Genomic DNA, 21,693 nt, shown 5'->3' with positions numbered 1-21,693 from the left:
GGCCTGACTGCATGGGTGTCCTTGTCCTGAACATATGCTGGACTGAGGATTCCTTCCCTAAGCCACGCTGGGCATTGCTCAATTATTCAGGCCTTCAATGAGAAGATTCTGTTCTGGGCTTCTAATGTGCTTTTATTGCCCACTTCCCATTCAGCTGTGGAAGCTTTAATCTTCAGCAGAGCCTGCGGTGGCCATGAGAATGGGCTTTGGAACAGCCCAGATTCTATTGCAGTTTCGCGTGTTCCCAGCTGAATGGGAGGTGGTGGGCACTGACTGATGCAGTCGCTACAAAATGCTAGGAACCGTTTCTGGAATTGTTAATGTGGCAGGTCACGTGGCTAAATTCCCACTTGTGCTCAGTATTCACCCTGCTAAGTCCTCATGATCGTGTGTGTAGAGAAGAATTATACTGCTGCTCCCTGCACTTTGTCTGGCTAAAAAGAAGGAGCCAGATCCTCTGCTGATGACAATCAGTGTAGGTCCACTCATTTAGCAATCAGTCGAGGATGAGGATCTGGACTGGAACAGATTTCACAAACTAAATGTACCTTCAAATAAAAAACCAATCTCTTGCTTCCACCCACAAAAGATTTCTTTGTTCACCGGTTCCCTCAAAAAAAAAAAATTACTTGCATCTTTATTTGAAAGTGTTTTAATACCTCTGGAGAACTTCTTAGTAGTCCTCTTCTTTTTCCCTCCAGTCCCAGTAAACGCACTATGAGTGAACGTGTTGCATTATCCTTTGTGCCCAATGGAGCATTGTTCAGACTGACCTGGTATCTTTGAATTCACTGGTGAATCTGAAGATAATGATGTGTGGGGTGGAGGAGGATCCTGCTGTAGTATTTCTGTAAATCTTGCACATTGTAAGTAATGATCCACAGAATAGCTTCCGACATTTAACAAGCAGACTGCCTGCTCTCGGGTGGCATTAAAAAGAGTTAGTATTTTAGCAACTTCTTTTCTCCCTGTTGTTCTTAATCTCGGAGTCATATGAAGAAAACTGCTTCGGTCTGTGATAGAAAGCACGTTTCCTTTCTTAGAGGAAACCTAAATGAGTTCAGTGATTTTAGGAAAGCAGAGCTTGCAGTTCATGTCATTACCCCCTGTTAAAGAAACCAGTCAGTAGCAATGTGTCAGAGAAGCAGATATATGTCGTCTCCTCATCTATGATTTTTCAGTTTCTCTAAATACCACAGTGTTGAGAAATGGTTCATGCAATCTGGCTAATATACAGGCCATTAATTCTTTGGAATTGACCTATGCTCACCAATTAAGCCTGCATCATTCATTAAAAAAATGAACACACTTCTATATTTATTTACATTTCATAATAGTGTGGCCAAATTGATAAAGGACATAGAATAAACTATTTTACAGCCAAAATGGAGAGAAATCTTGTATCATAAAAGTTAAAACACCAGCAGGGTCGTAAGCAAGATTGGTTTTAAATCACAGGTCTCATTGTCTGTCTCGCCATTGGCGAGTGGGCGAGTAGCTTTTTCAAGACCTAAACGAAACACAAGTTCTTTGGGACAAAGACTTTGTCAGTGCCTAGTGCAATGGAGCACCAGTCTTGTTTTTGGTATCTCTTGGTACTGTGGTAATATCCATATTTAATAATAATAATAATTAATAATAATAATACAATTACAATGACTTTCCTTGACTGAATTCATCCTGAGGAGAGGGGTGCTGTTATCTACCAGTTGCTGAGGGCTGTTTTATTACTGGTTTATTTGTTGTTTGTAATACCATAGTGCCTAAGAGCCCTAATCAGGGACCAGGATTCCATTGTGCTAGGTGCTGTACAGACCCAGGACAAAGAGACAGTTCCTGCCCAAAAGAGCTTGTGTGGGCATTCCATACACCATTGTTCTTCCCCTTTTCCCCTGTTGCAGTGCAGCCGAGCGGTAGTCATGACATGCAGCAGGGAGACATTGAATGGTTAAAAGGGAGTAGTTGTCAAGTTGTCCCCGCCCCCCGCCCTTTACATTTCAGAGAAGCTTCATGTCCAGCAGGGAATAACCTACTTCTCCAGCTCCCTTGAACCACATGGCTACCTAGCTGGCAAGTTTTGTGCCATCCGTGTGACATGATTAGAGTCTGGAGCACATGACTTAAAAGGAGAGGCTGAGGAAACTGGGATTGTTTAGTCTGCAGAAGAGAAGAATGAGGGGGGATTTGATAGCTGCTTTCAACCACCGAAAGGGGGTTCCAAAGAGGATGCATCTAGACTGTTCTCAGTGGTAGCTGATGACAGAACAAGGAGTAATAGTCTCAAGTTTCAGTGGGGGAGGTTTAGGTTGGACATTAGGAAAAACGTTTTGACTAGGAGGGTGGTGAAGCACTGGAATGGGTTACCTCGGGAGGAGGTTGTGGAATCTCCTTCCTTAGAGGTTTTTAAGGTCAGGCTTGACAAAGCCCTGGCTGGGATGATTTAGTTGGGGATTGGCCCTGCTTTGAGCAGGGAGTTGGACTAGATGACCTCCTGAGGTCCCTTCTAATCCTGATGTTCTATGATTCTATGACAATTTTATTTGTTTAACGAAATAATTTGCATAGTTGCATATAACCATAAACATAAGCTTACAGTCAACAGGCCCTGTCCTGAGCAGTGGTGAGGATCGGGCAGGGCATGGAGCTGAACAGAATTTGACAGCTGTGGTTGGAGTTGGGTAGGTGTGCGGGTGTTCAAGGGTATCGGAGGCCATAATTGTATGGGGTAGAAAGCTGGAGGTAGCTGGGTGGAAGGCTGTTGGGATTTTTAGCGCTGAAGGGCACATGGGTGTTGGGGCTCCTGGAAATGATAATGGTTTCACAGAGTTCCTGGGAGTAAAGGGTGCTGGGTGGCAGGGGCCTTCTAAGTGGCAGGGGCTTGGTGTGCTCCAGGGGGCGAGGGAGCTGATGGGAGCAGGGCATTAGGGATGAGACTGCGGGTTTGTGCTTGTGAAGCCTGGAGCAGGTGGCTGCAGGGGGAAGAGGCATGGGCATCTGAGGCCAGACTGAGGCCGCCCTCACCTTTTATTGCTGCCCCTGCCAGCTTCCCATCCCTGGCCCTGATCCACTGATCCTCAAGTGGCCAGAAAAGGAGAAACTGAAATTGAAGACCTGCTGCCTTCCCTGCTACTGAGCCAGGTGTGTGAGGGTTAGGCTGGGCTGCAGGAAGGCATGACGGGGCTGCAATGTAGCTCGTGCTCACAAACTGATCACGAGTCACAGGGTTTTGGAGCCTGCAGGGAGAGCTCGGGCGATGATATAAGAAGCTTCTTTTTGCAATTTTTTTCAAGGCTGGGCAGGAGGGCAGAGCTGTGTGGGAGCCTTGGGGCTAAGGACACCACACCTGCTCGGCCGCTGAGCCCTGCCTGCCTCTATGCATTGGCCTTAGCACAGGGTAGGTTGGGGTAGTAGGAGGCAGAGGTAGGGGGAATTGGGGAAAACGTTGCTGCTGGGCCTGTGTTCGGGCCTGCGTTCGGGCCTGCTGCCTCCTGTTGTCCCAGAGCTGCTCCTATGCCTGGTACCAGCTGCAGCACTTCCCCCACGCTGCTGGCAGTGGGGGAAGCCCCTGGGCAACAGGCAGGAAGAAAAATTCAAATACAAAATAATTTATTTTGGCTATTTGATTTGGACAATTAATTATGAGGTTTATTTTATTTAAATAATGTATTGTAATCGCTGGATAATTGATACGGTTATGTCATTATTGAAATGATAGGAAGAAAGGAGAATGATTTAAAATTATTTTTATTTGCTTTGAATGTGAGTGAAGATGATTTTTTAAATAATAACACTTAAGGGTTATAAATATCATTGCAACACTGAGCTATCGAATGCTCTGCTAGGGCTGGGGGGTTTCCACAATGAGCAAGGTGGATGATACTACAGGATGGCTGGGATCAGGGAGGAAGGGTGAGGTGGAGAAGATGGTAAACTAGGAAGGGAGAGAGTCAAGATAGTCATAGGAAATGGATGGCCCTTCCCCTCTCTCAGGGATGAGAAGAGGGTCAGTGGAGTCTGACCTGGGAAGGGTTAGTTAGAGGATTTTTTGAATGCACCCCAAACTTAACTGACTCATTTTACACAAAGTGTATGTGTGTGTGGGCAGGTGGATCTTTAGTTCTCCTGCTGCAGGAATGGAGTGCAGCTGCATGTTGTTTTCAGTCTTCGCATCATTCTGAGGCGGAAAATGGGGTCAGTTTCAGAAGGAAAGAGGCTTAATTTGTTCTTAAGTTGAAAGCTGTGGTCCTCCTTACAGGGCCCAAAGCTTGTCTCTGTTAATAGGTGACTGGCATGAGCCCTACCACCTTATCAGTGATCATGTGAGACAAGGGTCTTTTCTTCCAGTCTTAATTGTTTAATCTATAGTAAATGGTCTTCTTGGGCAAAAATTCCTCTAAGAGGGATATACTAAGTGCACATGAAAGAGAATAATGTTGCTAGATTGCAGAGAGCAGTCTCCTTTCCTAGATACTTTACTATGCACCTTGAAACATTTTCAGATTTTATTTTTGTTGTTGAGAAATAAGAAAATATCCCAACCCTGTTTGTTGACTTTACTCCTTTCCTAGCTGTATTCCATCTGCATAGAGATTACGTAAAGATTATCACTTCACTTCTATAAACTAATGTCTAATTAAATGTATGGTCATATGAATGAGGTAGTCAATTTCAATTGAGGATGCTTTAGAATTGTTTCATAAGTGACCTGTGATGCTGACTGGCTCTTAACTTCCCTTTATCTTTGGGGTTTTTGTAAAGCCCTAAAACCCTGCATGGAGATAAGATCAGACAGACAGATCCCCGTCTCTGTCTGGAGCTCCACTGACCTCCATGGACATCTCCATTCAGAGTTCAGGGCCTAAAGGTGTATATTACAGTTCAAGATGTCTGAGTTCACAATAGTAGTATTTATTAAGATTGTGAAATCTTTGGGATCAGAGACCTTTTTCTTGTCTGACTACATCATATTTATTTGATGCCTGTATTTATAATAAATTATGATTGCCCTACATAAACTATAACACCAAGATGATGATGGTTTTTCTTTCTTTCCAGTGTACAGAGGCCAAAAAGCATTGCTGGTACTTTGAAGGGTTGTATCCTACATATTATATGTAAGTAGTCATCATTTTCTTCTATATGTGTTCAGTTGCTCAGATTTCACTCTCTTGATCTTGTGATAGCATCGTTTCACTAGTTCTCCAGTAATCCTAGAGTCTTCCAGAGCGGAGAAGAAGGTTCTCAAGTAAAAAAGAAAGTGGGGGCAGGGGGAAATGATTAAAACAAAACAAATCTAAACTTCCACATCTTTTTTTATAGCAGACAGAAGCAAAAAAATAAAATAATAAAGCACAAGTACATTTTCCTTACTTTTCAGACCACCTTTAAGCTGAGAGAAGAATAAAGGAGTTTATAAACAAGTCTGTCATCAGAATGTTACAAGGAAAGGTGGACAGTGCTTTATGAGGCAATGATCATATCTTTTTTGTTTTGAACAAGGAGCAAGTAACTGGGCAGGATACCAAGCAGGCTTTGAAAATAAATTTGTCTCTGTGGTATTACTGTTTGTTTAGTCAAGGGAACTGAGGTTATTTGTTACCCAGAGTGTAGCTGCGTTATCGGTGGATGGCATCCAAGTTTACATCAAGTTCAGTCGTAAACTAGTCCTGAGAAGTTCACTGTTTTCTAGATTGGAAAGTGCCTGTGAAGCTGGCCACCTGCATTACCAGCCAGTTTGTTTCAGGAGAGATTTGTTTTTAGGATTGAATGTTTCATGTCTTTTGTGACAGGGTCAGGCCAGATGGCTACAGGAGAGTAATAGAAGGCAGATATATTAGCCCCAGGTTAAGTAGGTCCCTTTTCCCTTGGTAAGGTAACAGGGAAGGTTCCAGAACAATCAGGAACCTTCTGGAAACAAGACAGACAGGCTGATTAGAACACCTGCAGCCAATAAAGAAGCTGCTAGAATCAATTAAGGTAGGCTAATCAGGGCACCTGGGTTTAAAAAGGAGCTCACTTCAGTTTGTGGTGCGTGTGTGAGGAGCTGGGAACAAGAGGCACTAGGAGCTGAGAGTGAGAACGCGTACTGTTGGAGGACTGAGGAGTACGAGCATTATCAGACACCAGGAGGAAGGTCCTATGGTGAGAATAAAGAAGGTGTTGGGAGGAGGCCATGGGGAAGTAGCCCAGGAAGTTGTAGCTGTCGCACAGCTGTTCCAGGAGGCACTCTAGACAGCTCCATTCCACAGGGCCTTGGGCTGGAACCCGGAGTAGAGGGCGGGCCCGGGTTCCCCCCAAATCCTCCCAACTCCTGGTCAGACACAGGAGGAGTTGACTTGGACTGTGGGTTCACGAAAACGGCTAAACTGAGGGCTGCCGTGAAGTTCCGAGGCGAGCAAATCCGCCAATAAGCGCAAGACCCACCAAGGTAGAGGAGGAACTTTGTCACACTTTGTATAGGGTTTTTGCTATTCATGTACCAGGTGAAATTATCAGAGAGATGAATGGGTACTTGCATCCTGGATATGGTGTAGATAGTAACATGGGGAGCAAAGATGTAAGTACCTAGATTATTATTGTTATTATTTGTGTTACAGTATTGAGTACAGATCCAGCTGAGACCAGGGCCCATTGTACTAGGCACTGCAGAGAAACATAGTAAGAGACGGTCCCAACCCTGGATGATGATGGTGATGACACCTAGCTCTTAGCTAGTGCTTTTCATCCAGAGATCTCGAAGCACTTTACTCTATCATTATCCACATTTTACATATGGGGAAACTGAAAGAAGTGAAGTGACTTGTCCAAAGTCATACAGCAGCTCAGTGGCAGAGCTGGGAACAGAATCTAGGGTCCTACTCATAGAATCACGCTGCATCTTCAGAACCTTCCTTTTCATAAGTCTAAAATTTTGAAGGTTAAAGCTTCCACAGCTGAATGGGAAGTGGGCAATAAAAGCATATCAGAAGCCCAGAACAGAATCTTCTCATTGAAGGCCTGAATAACTGAGCAATGCCCAATGTGGCTTAGGGAAGGAATCCTCAGTCCAACATATGTTCAGGACAAGGACACCCATGCAGTCAGGCCATGACTGGCTACTGCTGAGTGTGCGTGTTTGCTGGAGACGGAGGAGGTGGGGACAGAAGGCACAGCAGAGAAGGTACAACAGGTACAAGCTGTGTACCAACCAGGTGGTTCCATACTTGATCCAAGGATCAACTCCTCCCTCCCCCGTTATACATGATCCCAAAAGGAGACCTTTCACAGAAGTCACTTTCATGGGTTTGCTGCAGTTTTGACTGTTAGGGCAGCAGAAACGCATAATTTCTTCTGCATCAGGGACTGCATTCTAGAATGTGGCCCAAGTGGTGAGAGCCAATTGCTTCAGGCTAAAGAATCAATACTGGTAGACATACCAGTGGCTGAGAATCACTGTACTGCAGGAATCAACTTAGTTCCACCTGCTTCCACCCCATGAGTGGTTGGATTGCCTGTTTTGCCTCTGTCGGTCTGTGCCTTTAGGTAGGTGAACACAGGCTGCTCGCAGCAGTGGAGAAGAAGATGAGAGTGCTACAGCAAACTATGGCATCCCTGAACAGAAAGGGAGCTTAAACAAATGCTTATCGTTCAGGACCATTGAAGTCAATGGGATGTAGGCACATGCTTAAGCGCTTTCTTGAATTGCAGCCTATACTTGCAAAACTCAGTTCTTTGACTTAGCACCAAGTGGGTGGGAAGGATGGGTGGGTGCGGGGAACATTCCTAAAGATTTGGGGGAAGGAAGGAGATGATCAGCTGGATTCTATCATTTGGATTTTATAACTTTGTTGGGCACTTGCATACTATCGTAATGAATGTGGGATAGATGGATAGGTAGAAGCAATAGGTGAAACGTTCCCTAAGCAAACTCATCCTTGCTTATTATGAGGGACTTGGGATAAAAACAGTCATTATGTTGCATAAGAACAAGCCTCCCTTCTATTCTCCACCCCCATTTCATCTGCCCGAAACAGAAGAAAAACACTACAGACAAGAGCAGCCAGGAAGGTAGGCAAGAAGCAAAGCTCTCTGAAGTGACACACAGTATTTTACATGCATGTTAATCATCCGTGATCTAAAATACTAACTTGTATATGATGTTTGTTGGGATCTGACTGTCTTTTTAGGTGACAAAATGTTCAGAATTACTCATAAGCTGTTGGCCAGAATAGATGGGTTAATTTAAATAATTTAATTTTCTTTCCATCCTCATAATAACAGGAGTTTAGTTCCACCTACATTTAATTTTTTTGCAGCAATACAGGAAAGAATCTGAGATGTTATAAAAATTCCACTGTACCTTAACATTCAGGAGCACATTATTCACTATCACACCAGGGTTCCACGTATGTTTCTGCTCACGCACAATCATAGCAGACTGCCATTTTCCTTGTTAACATGAGGTTCTATTTGCTCTCATGTTTGGTGTTGGCTCAGTCTGCTTATACTCCAGGTAAATTCAATGTGAACTGGTGAAAGCCTCGGTTACATACACAGACCAAACAAGAGACTGACTATTTGCAATAACGAAACTGACAGATCTCCCAAGTACAAGGATGCTTCCTAATGATTTTTCTTGAGGCAACCAGCATACCACCACCTTTGTGTGCTAAAATTGATTATTCTGTGGGGAGAAAATGCATTTATTTTCTAATCCATCAGTGACATTAATTGGACTTGTAAGCAACTCACCACCCCCAACGCTGAAATGGAGACAGCTCATACATTATGCTGAGAATTGTAAGAGAGACTGTTCCATTTGTAGGTGGTGGTGGTTGGGTTTTTTTTAATTGTTAATAGACCTACTCAATTGTTGGGATTCTTCACATGTCCCTGTGGTGGGAGACTGGTGGGCACCGTGCCATTTAACCAGATGATGATGGATCATGTTGATCGTGGTAGTGCCCAAGGGCTAGCCAAGCGTGGGACCCTCACTGTGGAAAGCACTGTACAAACACAGAGTAGCAGACAGTCCCTGCTCTGAAGAATTTCTAATCTGACTAGACAAGATAGAGACAGCGTAAGGCCAAGGGATAAAACACCGCAGCAGAACAAATAATATGATGGCAGCAAGCATCATCTTAGTTCTTTTTTTTGGGGGCAGGAGGGTGGGGGGCATGATTCAAGCGGGAGGTTGTGGGGGTGGGGGGATTACCTAACTAAACGGAGAGGGACAGGTGGAAGGAGAGGAAAGGTTGAAGGGAAGTGGGTGATGGGGACGGGGCAGGTTGAAAGGAAGTGGGTGATGGGGACAGAGCAGGTACGAAGTGAAGCTGAGATGAAGAAACGGAGAGTTGGAGCAAACAGCCAATCAGCACAGGGCAGAGAGCATATAGTCAAAACTGCAGAAAATTATGTGATAGCATTGGGATCTGAAGGTCACTGCTTTGGCTGCTTCTATAACTGTTCCTCCTGGCTGGGATCCGTGGCTGACTCCTTGCTGCAGTTTTTCCCCAAGACCACTTGACTAGAGGAGTGGAGGCACCATATAAGTCCTAGTGCCCCCTGAAGGGGGTCTCCTCTACACAGTTTTAGGTCACAGGACTGTTGGGGAATGGGGATTGGCTACAGCTGGGCTCCATTTTACTCCCTCGCCCCCAGTGCAGCAGTCCTTAAGAAGAGAACTTGATAGGCAAGCTCAGGTTCATAATGAATTTAATTGCATTTTATTCCAAATGATCTAATAGGACTGGCTTTTCCCGCCGACATAATTACCACCTCTCGCAGAGGCAGGAGTTATTAAGCTGATGGGAAAGCTCTCTCCTGTCAGCATAGAGCGTCTCCACCAAAGTGCTGTAGTGTAGATGTAGCCTTAGGAACTGGAATGAAGTCATCATTTCATTTCAGATGAGCCAGCAAACACTTATGAGACAGGAACAACTTTCAGTCCCTAATGAGGGGTGCGGGATTGGAACTGGTGGCCCAAAGGTGAAATGTGCTGCACCCTAAGAGTACTGCACATCTGAAGGACATTGCCGTTGGAAAAAATGGCATGGGAAGAGATCTCACACAAGAGTCAGTAGTTGTTTGGCAAGATACATAAAAGACTTGTAGTATATATCCATTGTGTGCAGGAAGATTTGTAGATTACACTACAGAAAGGAAGATGCTCAGATTGCCCTGTCCATACAGGTGTCCTTTGCCATTGCCAGCTGGGATCATAAAGAGGTTTCCTTCCTTAGTGAGAAAGGCCTTCATATTGTTACAGCTTGCAGAACAGTTAATGGTAAAGTGTAGCTAACAATACAGCAAGCTTCAACCGCTGTAGGGGAATCTGGATTATGTTTTGATTATGGCTATTGAAAAGGAAAACAAGGATTTGGCTTGTGGGGAGCTTTCAATAGATTGAGACAGAGCAGCTGGTCGTTAAGCAGACATTATTTGCCATAACGGGAGACGCAAAGGAGCAAGTTAACAATGACCTGCAAAAGAAAAAAATTGGGTTTGTTCCCTATTTTGTTGCTTTATGATGTCTAGATATGGCCTTTGTTAAAATTGTTGAATTTGCTGCTGGTTTTTTACATTAGAAATTCATCTTTTGTCTATTGTTTCAAAGCTGTTGGTGGCTGGAGACCGGGCAGAATGATGACATGGAAGGATGAAAACCTGATTAATTGAGAGAGGAAGTGATTTTTATTCAGATTAAATGCTTTTAATCTGATCTCAGATGCCTGAGAAACATTTTGAGGGTGTGGGAGCGAAAGTGTTGTTAAAGATTTCAATTCAGAGATGAGAAGAATCACAGCCAAACATCTCTGAGACCTCCAACAAGTTGTTCAGCCAAATCAGGGAAAAGCAGATATATTTTTATTGTGTAATAAGCAAGAAATAAAAATACTTCTTACCCGCACTCTGAAAAGAAATTCCCAGTTAAAGAAACCCGAAAGCAACAACTCTTTTCTTTTAAAAACTCCAATAAAAACAAAAAACAATTTTCAGGGCTTCTTTGTGCACCATGAAGAGGATGGCTGTCCTACTGCTGACCTAAAAAATAAAAAAACACTCAGTATTTTAGCCCTCCATTCAAACCATTAGCCTCGCTGCTACTTATCTTCCTGAGTCATATGCCAGGAAGGCCAATCTATTATTTTGCTCTCACTTGAGTAAGGGTCTTATGTGGCTCACTGGTAATCAAAAATGCATTGACCTTTGGATTCCAATTCTGCCCCTTTGGAGATATGCATAAGTGTCCCTGACTCTGTTTAAGAGCTAGATTGTGACTGTGTCCATAGGAATGCACAGAAAAGTGGGGATGGTGGGGGGGAGGGGAGACTGTACAAGGAACCTTAGCCCAGCCTTAACCCAGACATACCTACAGCATAGACAGAGAGATGTGTTATTCTGAACATTTCTCTTATCTGAACAGAAAGTGAGATCTGGACACAGAACATTTTTGTAATATGCCAGTTAATATTATAGATCACAAAAGACTGACTCACATGTCAAATGTTCTGTGTCAAATGGTGCTTGTATCTGTCCTGTTTTTTCTCCTGTTTCTGACAAATGAAGTGGGGGTGGAGGGTAGGCAGAAGGGTGTTTGCTTTTTACCTACTTAGAACAGTATGATGGTGATGATCCCAGGTCTGTCTTTCATTACAAGCAAGAGTATGTTGTAGGTAGGTCAGACATATATCTTTTCCCTCTTACAATCACTGCCATCATATCAGAGCACCTAGTAAAATGATCTAATCCCAGTGACTGAATTCAGCAGATCCTTTCTGAGCATCTCATGTCTTCTCCAGAGTTGATAGTATGTTCTGTAGAGCAGCGCAATCTTTTTGCGTAGGAAATGGCATAGGGTGTGATCCTACACTTGTTGAAGTAAATGAAGGGACTGCCACTGATGTCAGTAGCCACTGGATCAGGCCCATGGTTGGTGAAATGTTTGGATGGGAGGAAGGAAAGAAGCAAAGAGTAGTGGGACATCAAATCTATCCTCTATCCTTCTATCCCGCAGTGGGATCCAGTAGTGCATATTTCTGTGCCTTTCCAGAATCCCAGTGAGGTAAAAATTACTGCTTTCTTTCAATTTTCTTTTTACCAGCGGCTTGCTAAATTTCCCCAGAATTACACAGTAAAACACTGAAGGTAGCATATGAAACATTATCTAATCCTACACAGGTTATGAAGAAGTACTACAAAGACTGGCCTTGATCCTACAATCAGATCTGTTTGTGCTGACCTCTGCTCCCATGTGTAGTCAATGAACTCAGTGGGCCTCTGCCCAGGTGCAGGAGTTGTCTAGCCCATCCAAGTGCAGGGTTGGGACCACAGTTTGCTTGATACAAGCCATTAATTTGTCCCTTATTGTAATCAATAAATTGCTTATGTAAAAAAGGCAAATCAGGAGGCAAAAGTTGCAAAATCTTCAGTGATTTAAGGTACGTTCAGTTTTCTAACTTTGGTGATATCCAAATTTGCTTAATCAGACACTGTTTCAGATCAGCCTGTTGGGTTACAGCTTTTTGAGCTTGAACCAATCAGAAGCTACAAAGGGTGGTAGCGTGACAGGTGCGTGTAAACTTGATGGCTAATAACGTGTTTAGTAGCCAATCTGTTCCTGTATGAAAGACCCACTCAAAAGAACAGAAAATTACTTACATAGTGAAATCAAAACTGACTATTGATGAAGTGGTGTCCAATCTGCAAAGAAAATAAACAAGAATAGAAAAAATATTTTTTCTTGAATTTCTTTCAGTTGTGGTAATCATAGGAGTGTCACTTGTAGGACTGACTTGTATCGTTAGTAGATAAAACACTTTCCTACAGAAAGAAGTGTATTTATTTTAGAGTTGGATGCCCCTTTAATATTTGTTTCTCCCACATAGGTTAGTTTAGTGCATATGTAAAATAAATTATTGCATATGTACATAGATCATTTTTCAGATTGTACATGTCAACTTAATTTCCTGGTTTTTACCTGTTTAGATTCTAAGAATTTGTCTACACTGGCAAGTGAAAGACAAAACTTTTGTCGTTCAGAGATGTTAAACACACACACACCCAAAAGACAGAAGTTTTGTTCACGACAAGTGCCGGTATGAACAGCGCTTTGTCGGCAGGAGCGCTCTCCTGCCAACAACACTAATGCTGCTCGTTGGGGGTGGAAGTTTTTGGCGGCAGGAGAGCTCTTTCCTGCCGACAAACAGCGGCTACACTACTGCACCTCTTAGCAGCACAGCCGTGTCACTAAAAGCTGCATAATGTAGACCTAGTCTCAGCATCAGATTCCTTCCAAAAATAAAAAAGCAGTGTTGTGAACAACATGGAAAAATAAGCAAAACGATGTTCCTGCAATATGTGTACAATAATCCATGTACTGAAGCTTTTTTTGTTTTGAAGTACATTTACTACTGATTGCATTTATTTCTGTGCATATTTAATTGCATAATCAATTTCACATTTTTGCACACATTTTCTCCATTTTTGCCTGCAAAGATGTCTAATTACTGATTACATAGGAATGTAATTTAGTTCTATTACGTTGTGATTCATTTGGTTTCCATGTTTGCTTAGCTCTGGAATGTAAGCCTGTAATTAGGTATTCTGCAGGTGGAGTCAATCAAGAATATTTATTTCGTGCTACCAAGTGCCTGAAAATGAATACCAAAAACAATATAAAATCAATTATTTTCTATCTCTAATCTCTTGCTGTTATTACTAGAGCACTTCAGAAAGTAGATACATTCTCAAAGATACATACAATAACACTGTGTCAGACTTAGAGCAAATCACTATCTAAACATCGTCTGTTGTATTATGGGGATTACTTAATATGCTCTGCATCCCGTGACTGTTTACTGCTTTTAATTGTTGGGCTCTTTGATTTTACACTTAGCTTTCCAATGACAATTACAGCTGCATGAAATGTCAGCAGGTGTGTGTTTAGCGAAGTGATCTAGCTTCAGATTTCTCCTTCATTTGAATTGAAAAGAGCCTGCGGGGGTAAAGAGACGCTGTGCAACAGCTAGCATAATTTCAGATTTTTTGAATGGCTGGCACAGTGCACAAACATAGACCTGGATTTGGGCCAAAGACACTGATTTAGCCATAAATGATTACATCAAGGTCTCGGATGCATTTTCAGTTCAATTCAAGAGCATAAGGAGAGAGCTTCCCTTCTTCTAGATAAAGTGAAAGTTATCAGGCGGTTTTTATTTAGAAAACCCCCCAACCTCCTACACTCTTTCACACAGTAATGATCCAAGACACTGTGATGGTTCTATTGTAAGATTTAGTGTTCTGGACCATTAAAGTTGAATATTGTCTTTTTTTTTTTTCATAAGGGACTTGGTGGCTTGGTGTAGAGTGAATTTCTGTGCATTCATATCTTAAACCAGGGGAGTAGATTGCAATTTGAAATGTGTACACCCATTACTCCCCCATCCCCCGCAGTATGTTCATAATCTCTGAAGGCAGACATACCATTAGACTCAATATGATTGCTAACCCAGCGGGTGCAGTTTAAGACAGAGAGAGCTAGTGATGTGACCGTGAGAGGCCTAATGATTAAGAAAAAGTCCTTATTCCAGTCATCATTAAAAATTTACATTCCTACCTCTTGGAAATTAAAAACTTGTCATGGTATAGAGAATATAAACCTGCCCAAACCCAAGCCTTAAATTAGCTAGCTTCTCTGCTTTGTTCTACTAAGTACAGGCCTGCAACCTGTGCAAAGAGACACCTATAAATATGTTTCATGAGCCAAATGCTGCATCCCCCTCCAAGGATGGTCAAGGTCCAAAACACAACAGAACTTGCTCTGTTCTATTGCATGGTGGTATTCCACACCTTTTACAGACAAGGAGAAGCTACTGTGGCTGTCTTCACGAGCATGGGAAGAGGTAGTTGGGGCCAGCATAGACTGTGGTGTAACCATGGATTCATAGACCCACTGGTTTAGAGTAGCAACCACTGAAGAAGATGTGCAAATCCCTCCCCCCAAAAAAAGTTTGTTTAAGCCCCCTCTGGAAGGCCAGTTAATTTGGGCTGTTCATGAAAAACGATCAGCTCTTGCCTACCATCATTTTTCGTGCTTGCATGAAGGACAAGAGCCAAATCTTTTGTCACTGGAGGGATTTTAGTCATGTCAGAAGTAGGGAGAAGACTGAAATGAACAATACTGTTTTTGCCACACCATAGGCTAATTCACTGAAAATTCCCCTCCTTCCTTTTATGTCCTTGTAATTACCTAGTAAAGAACCGGCTGACTTATCAAGTACAGTAGGTGGACAGAATGTATCTCCCTTGCTGTCACGTGTACTGTACCTCGTATTTTACCTTTGAAGTACTGCTTTTCCACAGAAGTTACGCATACATTCAGCTGTGAAGCAATTACGGTATATTCATTATGTATATTTCAGCAGCTGAGATCAGGGCCCCATTGTCCTAGTGAGTGACAGCCCCTGCCCCAACTAACTTGAAAACAAAATATACAAGACAAACTAGGGGTGAGAGGGGAAATGGAGGCATAGAGAACTGAAATGAGTTGCCTGTGGTTGCACAGAAGACCTGTGGCAGAGGTGGGAATAGAATCCAGGTCTTCTGATGCCCAGCTCACTGACTTATCTAGACCATTCAAAGGTGTCTGGTTTGGGGTGTCTCTATTCTTGAGTACCCAACTTGGACACCTAAGGCTTGATTTTTAAAGGGGCTGAGCAACCATTTCTCCGATTGACTCAGTTGGAGTTGTGGATGTTCAGTTCCTCTGAAAACCAGGTCATGTATATGTACTCCACCACTGAAACGCAGCCAACAGTAGGGTTGAGAGCAGAAATCAACTGGTGCCCAGATGCAGCACAACTGTCTAGAGAGGGTACGCTTTGCCAATGGCACCAGGGTCTTAGGGCTACGAAGTGTGCTATAGAGGCAGACAGGGCCTTGATGTTAAAGACTCATCCCAAAAGATATAAAACAATTTTGGGCCCAGTCTTGAAGTCCATTCTCAGGCAAAATTCCCAGTGACATCAAGATTGGGCTCTTTGTTTCTATTTTGGGAAGCAGCCCCACAATGTACCTTTTCAGCAGAGTGCTCTAGCAGCATGGAGTCCTTGGGATAACCTCTCCTCCGTGTTTGTACAGCTTTCCCTTCCACTTGACTTGGTTCCTTCCCTATGTCTTTGATACACTGGGACTGTACATTCTTATCAGTTCAAGCAATGCTTTGTTTCAAAGAACACTTTTTACTGTGAGCCCAAAACACAGAATAATATACAGAGCCACCCGATAGTAGAATAAATTCAGAAAAATACTCACTCTTTTACATATTTCAGCTATTCACCAGTCTGTCTGTGGGGAAAAAAAATATTTTATTAACCCCTGACCCTTCATATCCTTAGGGTATGATTCTGGTTTGATGACAATTTTACATAGGACTTACTCCTAATTTACAGGAGTCAGATCAGAACCAGGCCACTATTCTCTGTCACTGTTGTCTTTGCTTATCGGTCACATTTGTTGTTTTGCAATCTGTAACATTCATCATTTTCTCATTTCATTAACTCACTTGGTTTTTTCCACTCAACATGGCTACCGCCTGGCAGGGTGAGTTCCAGACAGACTAGATCCTCTTGGGATTTATTTAAGTAAATGCATTTTCTGACTTCTTTTCATTACACAAACATACACGTTTTTGCTACCTGTCTCCATCTCTCAGCGGCAGACCAGAGCCTTCTGTCTGAGCTGCAGTAAGTGTGATCATTGAATCACCCAGTGTAAAGATGGAAAAGCCCTTGTAGTTTATCCAGTCCATCTCCCTGCCAATACTAGTGTCTTGTCCAGTCTACTTCTAAATTTCCTCAGTGATGGGACTTTCTCTACTTCCCTTGGGAGACTGTTCCACAGCCTCATCGATGCCACTTTCCAAAAATCTTTCCCTGATTTCTCCCTTTCGTAATTTCATTCCATTACTCCTAGTTAAATTCCCTTTCCTATCCTAAATAATTTCTCTCATTTCCTTGATGTTTTTCACCCATCTGTAGACTGTTATCATGATCCCTTGTATTAAAAAGAATCCCAGTGAGCTTTACAGACCTTACCCATGATAGGCACAGAAATCATTTACATCTAACGCTGGAGTGCAGCAATCTCTGGGGTGAATTTTGGGCCTTGTCTACTTTAGAAAGGGTTTGCCAGTGTCATGGAGACACAGCTTTTGCTGGTATAGCTTATACCAGTTTCCTGAATGGAATAAGCAAAATAAACAAAAGGACTTTTTCGCCATTGTAACTATGTCTATGCTAGGGTTTTTGCTGGCATAGCTATGTCAGCTAGGGGTGGGATTTTTTTCACACTCCTAACCAACATTGCTATGCCGGGCAAACTTTTTAAGTGTAGACTCCTACACGTAAGTGTAGACCAAGCGTCAGAAACTGTTTAGCAACACATTACCCAATAACTTAGAGAGAAGTGAAGGAGAATGCTATCCTCATTTGAAATCAGTGTTGAAAGAGGCTTGCAGTGAGAAATATTGGTGGGGGAGGAGCTCTTTTATAACCTTTAATCTAGTGACTAGAGTACTAACCCAGCATGTGAGACCCTTGGATCAAGTCTTCCTTTCTCTTGAAGGGGAGAAGGGATTTAAATGGGGATCAGCCACCTCTCAGCCCTAACTACCAGACTGTGGGATATTCTAATGTGAGTCTCCCTCAGTCTCTCCTATTGAAGTTATTCCACTTTAATTCAATAATTAAATATTCATTGGGCCAGTGAAAGCGTTAGAATGACGCTATAGCTGAGTTCCAAACACTAATAGCAAAGGATTAGCTAGACTTCTGGAGGACCTTAAGAGCAAATAAAACATTGATTTTTCAATATTTTGGCACTGCTGTCAAGTGGTGGGAAATGTTAACAATTGCACATACACTACCCTGTTGATTTAAGAACATTCTGTATATATTCTTTTTTTAATCAATATTAAATATATCCCTTTTTTTTTTTTTCATGAGGAAAAAGTGAATGTTCTTGTGGTGCCAGGTGTTTTAGAGATTCTTTCCTGAATCAATATATTAGCTCATATTCAGAGAACCAAGCAGAAAGTACAATAATTGTCCTCAGAGAAGCTGCCTCAGAAAGCTTAATGGCTATTTTGAAATGGAGATCGACGTACAGGGCCTGAGTCACAGAAGGCCCTCAACCTGGCCTCCTTTAGTGCACATGCAACTTCGCGCAATAAGCATATGTGCATTTTTAAAATATTATCACCTACACACACTGTGCATGCAGGGGACTGAGTGGATCTGGGCAGACCCGTGGAACATTCCATCTAAGGAGCTCAACTGCTTTATAAACATTCTAAATTAAGCCTCACTTCCTCCCTCTTTTTCTCCCTGGTTTACAGGTAGGGGAGCTGAGGCACAGAGAAGTAAAAGAGACACTGCCAACTTGCAACCCTGTCAGTTTAAAAAGAAAAGAATTAAAAGTTGTTTTGGGCATTACAGCTACCCTAGAGACCCCCATCAATTCTTGTGGTTTTAATAACCATAGTTTCCTGTTTTAAAAATGTGTGTCTGTCCCCGTTTGCTGTGTGGAAAAACCCATCCAAACGAAAACGGAAAATGACTAGCTAATGACTATACCAGGGGAACAATGACACTGACTGTACACAAAGGGCTGTCTCATACTAAAAGTAAGCAAGCTGAAAGAATAAAGAAAAAATATTTTTATCTATTCTTGATAGGTTCTTTACATTTTAGTGGCAGCACCTAAAGATGCAGATAGGCACCTAGTAGGATTTTCCAAAACAGCCTAGGTGCCTGACTCTCATTGGACTTGGCATCTTGGGATGTTTGAAAATCCCATCTAAACACCCAGTTCCAATAGGAGTTTGGCACCTAGGCTCTTTTAAAAATCCTACTAGGCACTATCAGCTGGTTGATGTTTCAGACACCCGGGCTTGCCCAAGAAACTTTTGCAGAGTCATTGGAAGACCGTTCTACCACCTTCTCTTGCATAACAGCTGCTCTTTGTGTATTTGAAATTCTCTAACATCAAATAGCATCCTCCTCTTCTCCTTAGCCGTAGCATGTCATCTGCTCAGAAATAATCCCTAAGGACAAGGGAGCCAATTTTCAAACAGCAGAGCCTGAAGCCTATGTGCATTCACCTGCATTTGTGAATGCAGATTTGTTAATTGAGCATGTAAATGGGTAATTGTGCATGCAGTTAACCAATTGATTTTTTACATGCAAACGTGAGTGCACAAGCACACACCTAGCTTCTACTTTTTGAAAATTTGGCTCAAATTAAATTCATACATTGGGCATATTAAAGCAGTTCAATGCAGTTGCTGATTATTCTTCTCTTGTCTTATCTGGATATGGCAATCTGAATCATATTCCCATCCAAGGGCAAATTTTGTCAGCCAACCCCGTAGGCTGTCCATGTATCACTGCTTCCAAGTTATCTCTGTCCATTTTTTTTTCATCTTAGCATCTGGCTACTTTTCTTGCTGCTGCTGGAAGTAGCACCTGTGAACACATGTGCTGGCTTTAGCATTTGTGACCTTTTCCTTACCCTTTCAATGGATAGTGCTAAAATATTTTCAAAACTGTTTTTTCCATATAAAATGCTAGATTGACATGTGTTTATAGGAGAAAGTCTGCTAGTTAAATGCATGGCATGGGACTCTTGGCTTTTTGAAATCCACTATTGAAAAATCTTGGCTGGGAGTTCAAGTGTATCACTTTTTTTTTCATTTAATAAAACTGTATAAACTAAATGATGATTTTTCCTGAGTCTTTAATGGGTTTTTCTTCCAAGTTTCATCGGAGAAAAAGCTGCATGGAATGAACTCTGTGGGTTTTGGGATCCCCCCCCCTCCATTTTTCTCCTAACAGCTTTGCACTCTAAGAAGCCAAAATAATGTTGCGAGTTTTTTTTCATTTGCAGATATGGTAATAATACAAGGAGGCTTACTCTGCCAGTTGCAAAGGATCAGTAATCTCACTGCTGTGATCTCATACTTCTGGTCTGTTGGCAGTGAACAAAATCCAAACTGCTTGACATTCAGTGTCTGCATTGTTCATGTGCTGGAATGAAATGCAGCGATGCTGCTTTCCTCTACAGCAGTGGTTTTCAACCTTTTTTCATTTGCTGACCCCTAAAAAATTTCCAATGGAGGTGCTGACCCCTTTGGAAATCTTAGACCTAGTCTGCAGACCACAGGTTGAGAACCGCTGTTCTATGGTAATGATAACCTTTCGTGGACCCCTTAGGCATAGTCTGCAGACCCCAGGGGTCCAAAGACCACAGGTTGAAAACCACTGCTCTTCAACAAGCTCCACTGTATAAAATTAAGTGCTCCAACCAGTCATCTTAGGAGGCTTAAAAGGGGGCATAGAAGAAGGCTGTTTGAATAATGTACGGTAATGTTATGAATGGCAAAAAAACCCAAAACCCTATACAACAGGTTTGAACATATGAACCAGTAACTGAATAATGCAATCCTTAGCAAGTACTTACTCAAGTCAGTTGGACTGTTGCCTAGGTCTGACTGTAGGAGTCGGATATGGATTACTATTCACAGAATGTGTGTGTGTGTGTGTGTGTGTGTGTGTGTGTGTGTGAATCTTTGTATTAAAGTGACAGTGATGCCATGGGTCTGATTTTTATACTGGTGTAAGTCAGGAGCAACTCCAGCGACATCCGTGGTGTAAGCCCAGGATCAGTTGAGAGGACAATCAGGCCCTCTGTTACTATCTATGGTGATACTGATGCTGGTCCTTTACAGCCCCAAATTAGCAGTGTTTCCACTCTCCAGAGCAGTGGTTCTCAACCTGCGGGTTGCTTGCGGTCCAATCAGCACACAGCTGCAGCCAATGTGTCATCCTCAGGGTCATACAGGTAGTATATGTGTTGTGTGGATGCAGCCCACAATGGTAAATAGGTTGAGAACCACTCACTGCTTTGAGAGAACCCCAGCTGTGCTTTGTAGCACCAGGGCAACAATGTAACATGTATCCTTCCAGATTTGTGAGGTCAAAAATGATACCACTGGCCGTGAATCTAATTACATCTGAGTCATTGACTTCTCTGTCTTTGTGTTTAGATGCTGTACTGTCAGTTTGCAATAACTGGATTTGATAGAGATTTTACTGTTGAGTTTATATTCCCCCCTTGGCGCCAGATTTTGATATGATGCATTTCTACTTTAAGTGACAAAACCCTCCCTAAATGTCCTTTTCTCTTTATTCCTATGTAGATGTCGCTCCTATGAAGATTGCTGTGGGTCAAGATGCTGCGTAAGAGCCCTCTCTATCCAGCGACTCTGGTATTTTTGGTAGGTTAGGACTTTTTTTCTGAACATGGATCCCATACTTGCCTCATTTTAAGCAAGCCCTATAAACCACCACATTTCCTGCCTGGGTATTTTATATAGTTAACATTTAAAAATATATATATATATATATAGGCTGAGATTTTCAAAGCTGCATAGGAGATTTAGATGCACTGTTCACATTTAACTGAATGTGATGTCTGCATCTGAATCCCCAAGGCAGTTTTGCAAATCTCAGCCATTATGTTCAGGATAAACACTTTCTAAATAACAGAGCCAAAAGGGAATTTATGAATGTTGGCTTGGTGATGTGGGACCAAATTCTGCTCTCCTTTACACCAGTTTAGAATTTGGCCCATCACATCCAGTGGTCTATGCTG

The 21,693-nt window shown here is 42.4% G+C and overlaps 1 protein-coding gene across 1 annotated transcript in view; it reads left to right on the top strand.

Moving 5' to 3' along the window:
• Positions 1-21,693, top strand: part of VOPP1 (VOPP1 WW domain binding protein) — an 86,276-nt gene that overhangs the window by 51,526 nt on the left and 13,057 nt on the right. Inside the window, exons 2-3 of the mRNA XM_077810975.1 lie at positions 5,056-5,114; positions 21,239-21,316. Coding sequence (XP_077667101.1) covers positions 5,056-5,114; positions 21,239-21,316 — 137 coding nt within the window. The remainder of the gene's footprint in view (positions 1-5,055; positions 5,115-21,238; positions 21,317-21,693) is intronic.

The sequence above is a fragment of the Eretmochelys imbricata genome, chromosome 2, assembly GCF_965152235.1.
Source record: "Eretmochelys imbricata isolate rEreImb1 chromosome 2, rEreImb1.hap1, whole genome shotgun sequence".
Classification (NCBI taxonomy): Eukaryota; Metazoa; Chordata; order Testudines; family Cheloniidae; genus Eretmochelys; species Eretmochelys imbricata.
This window is presented reverse-complemented; position numbering and strand designations above follow the sequence as displayed.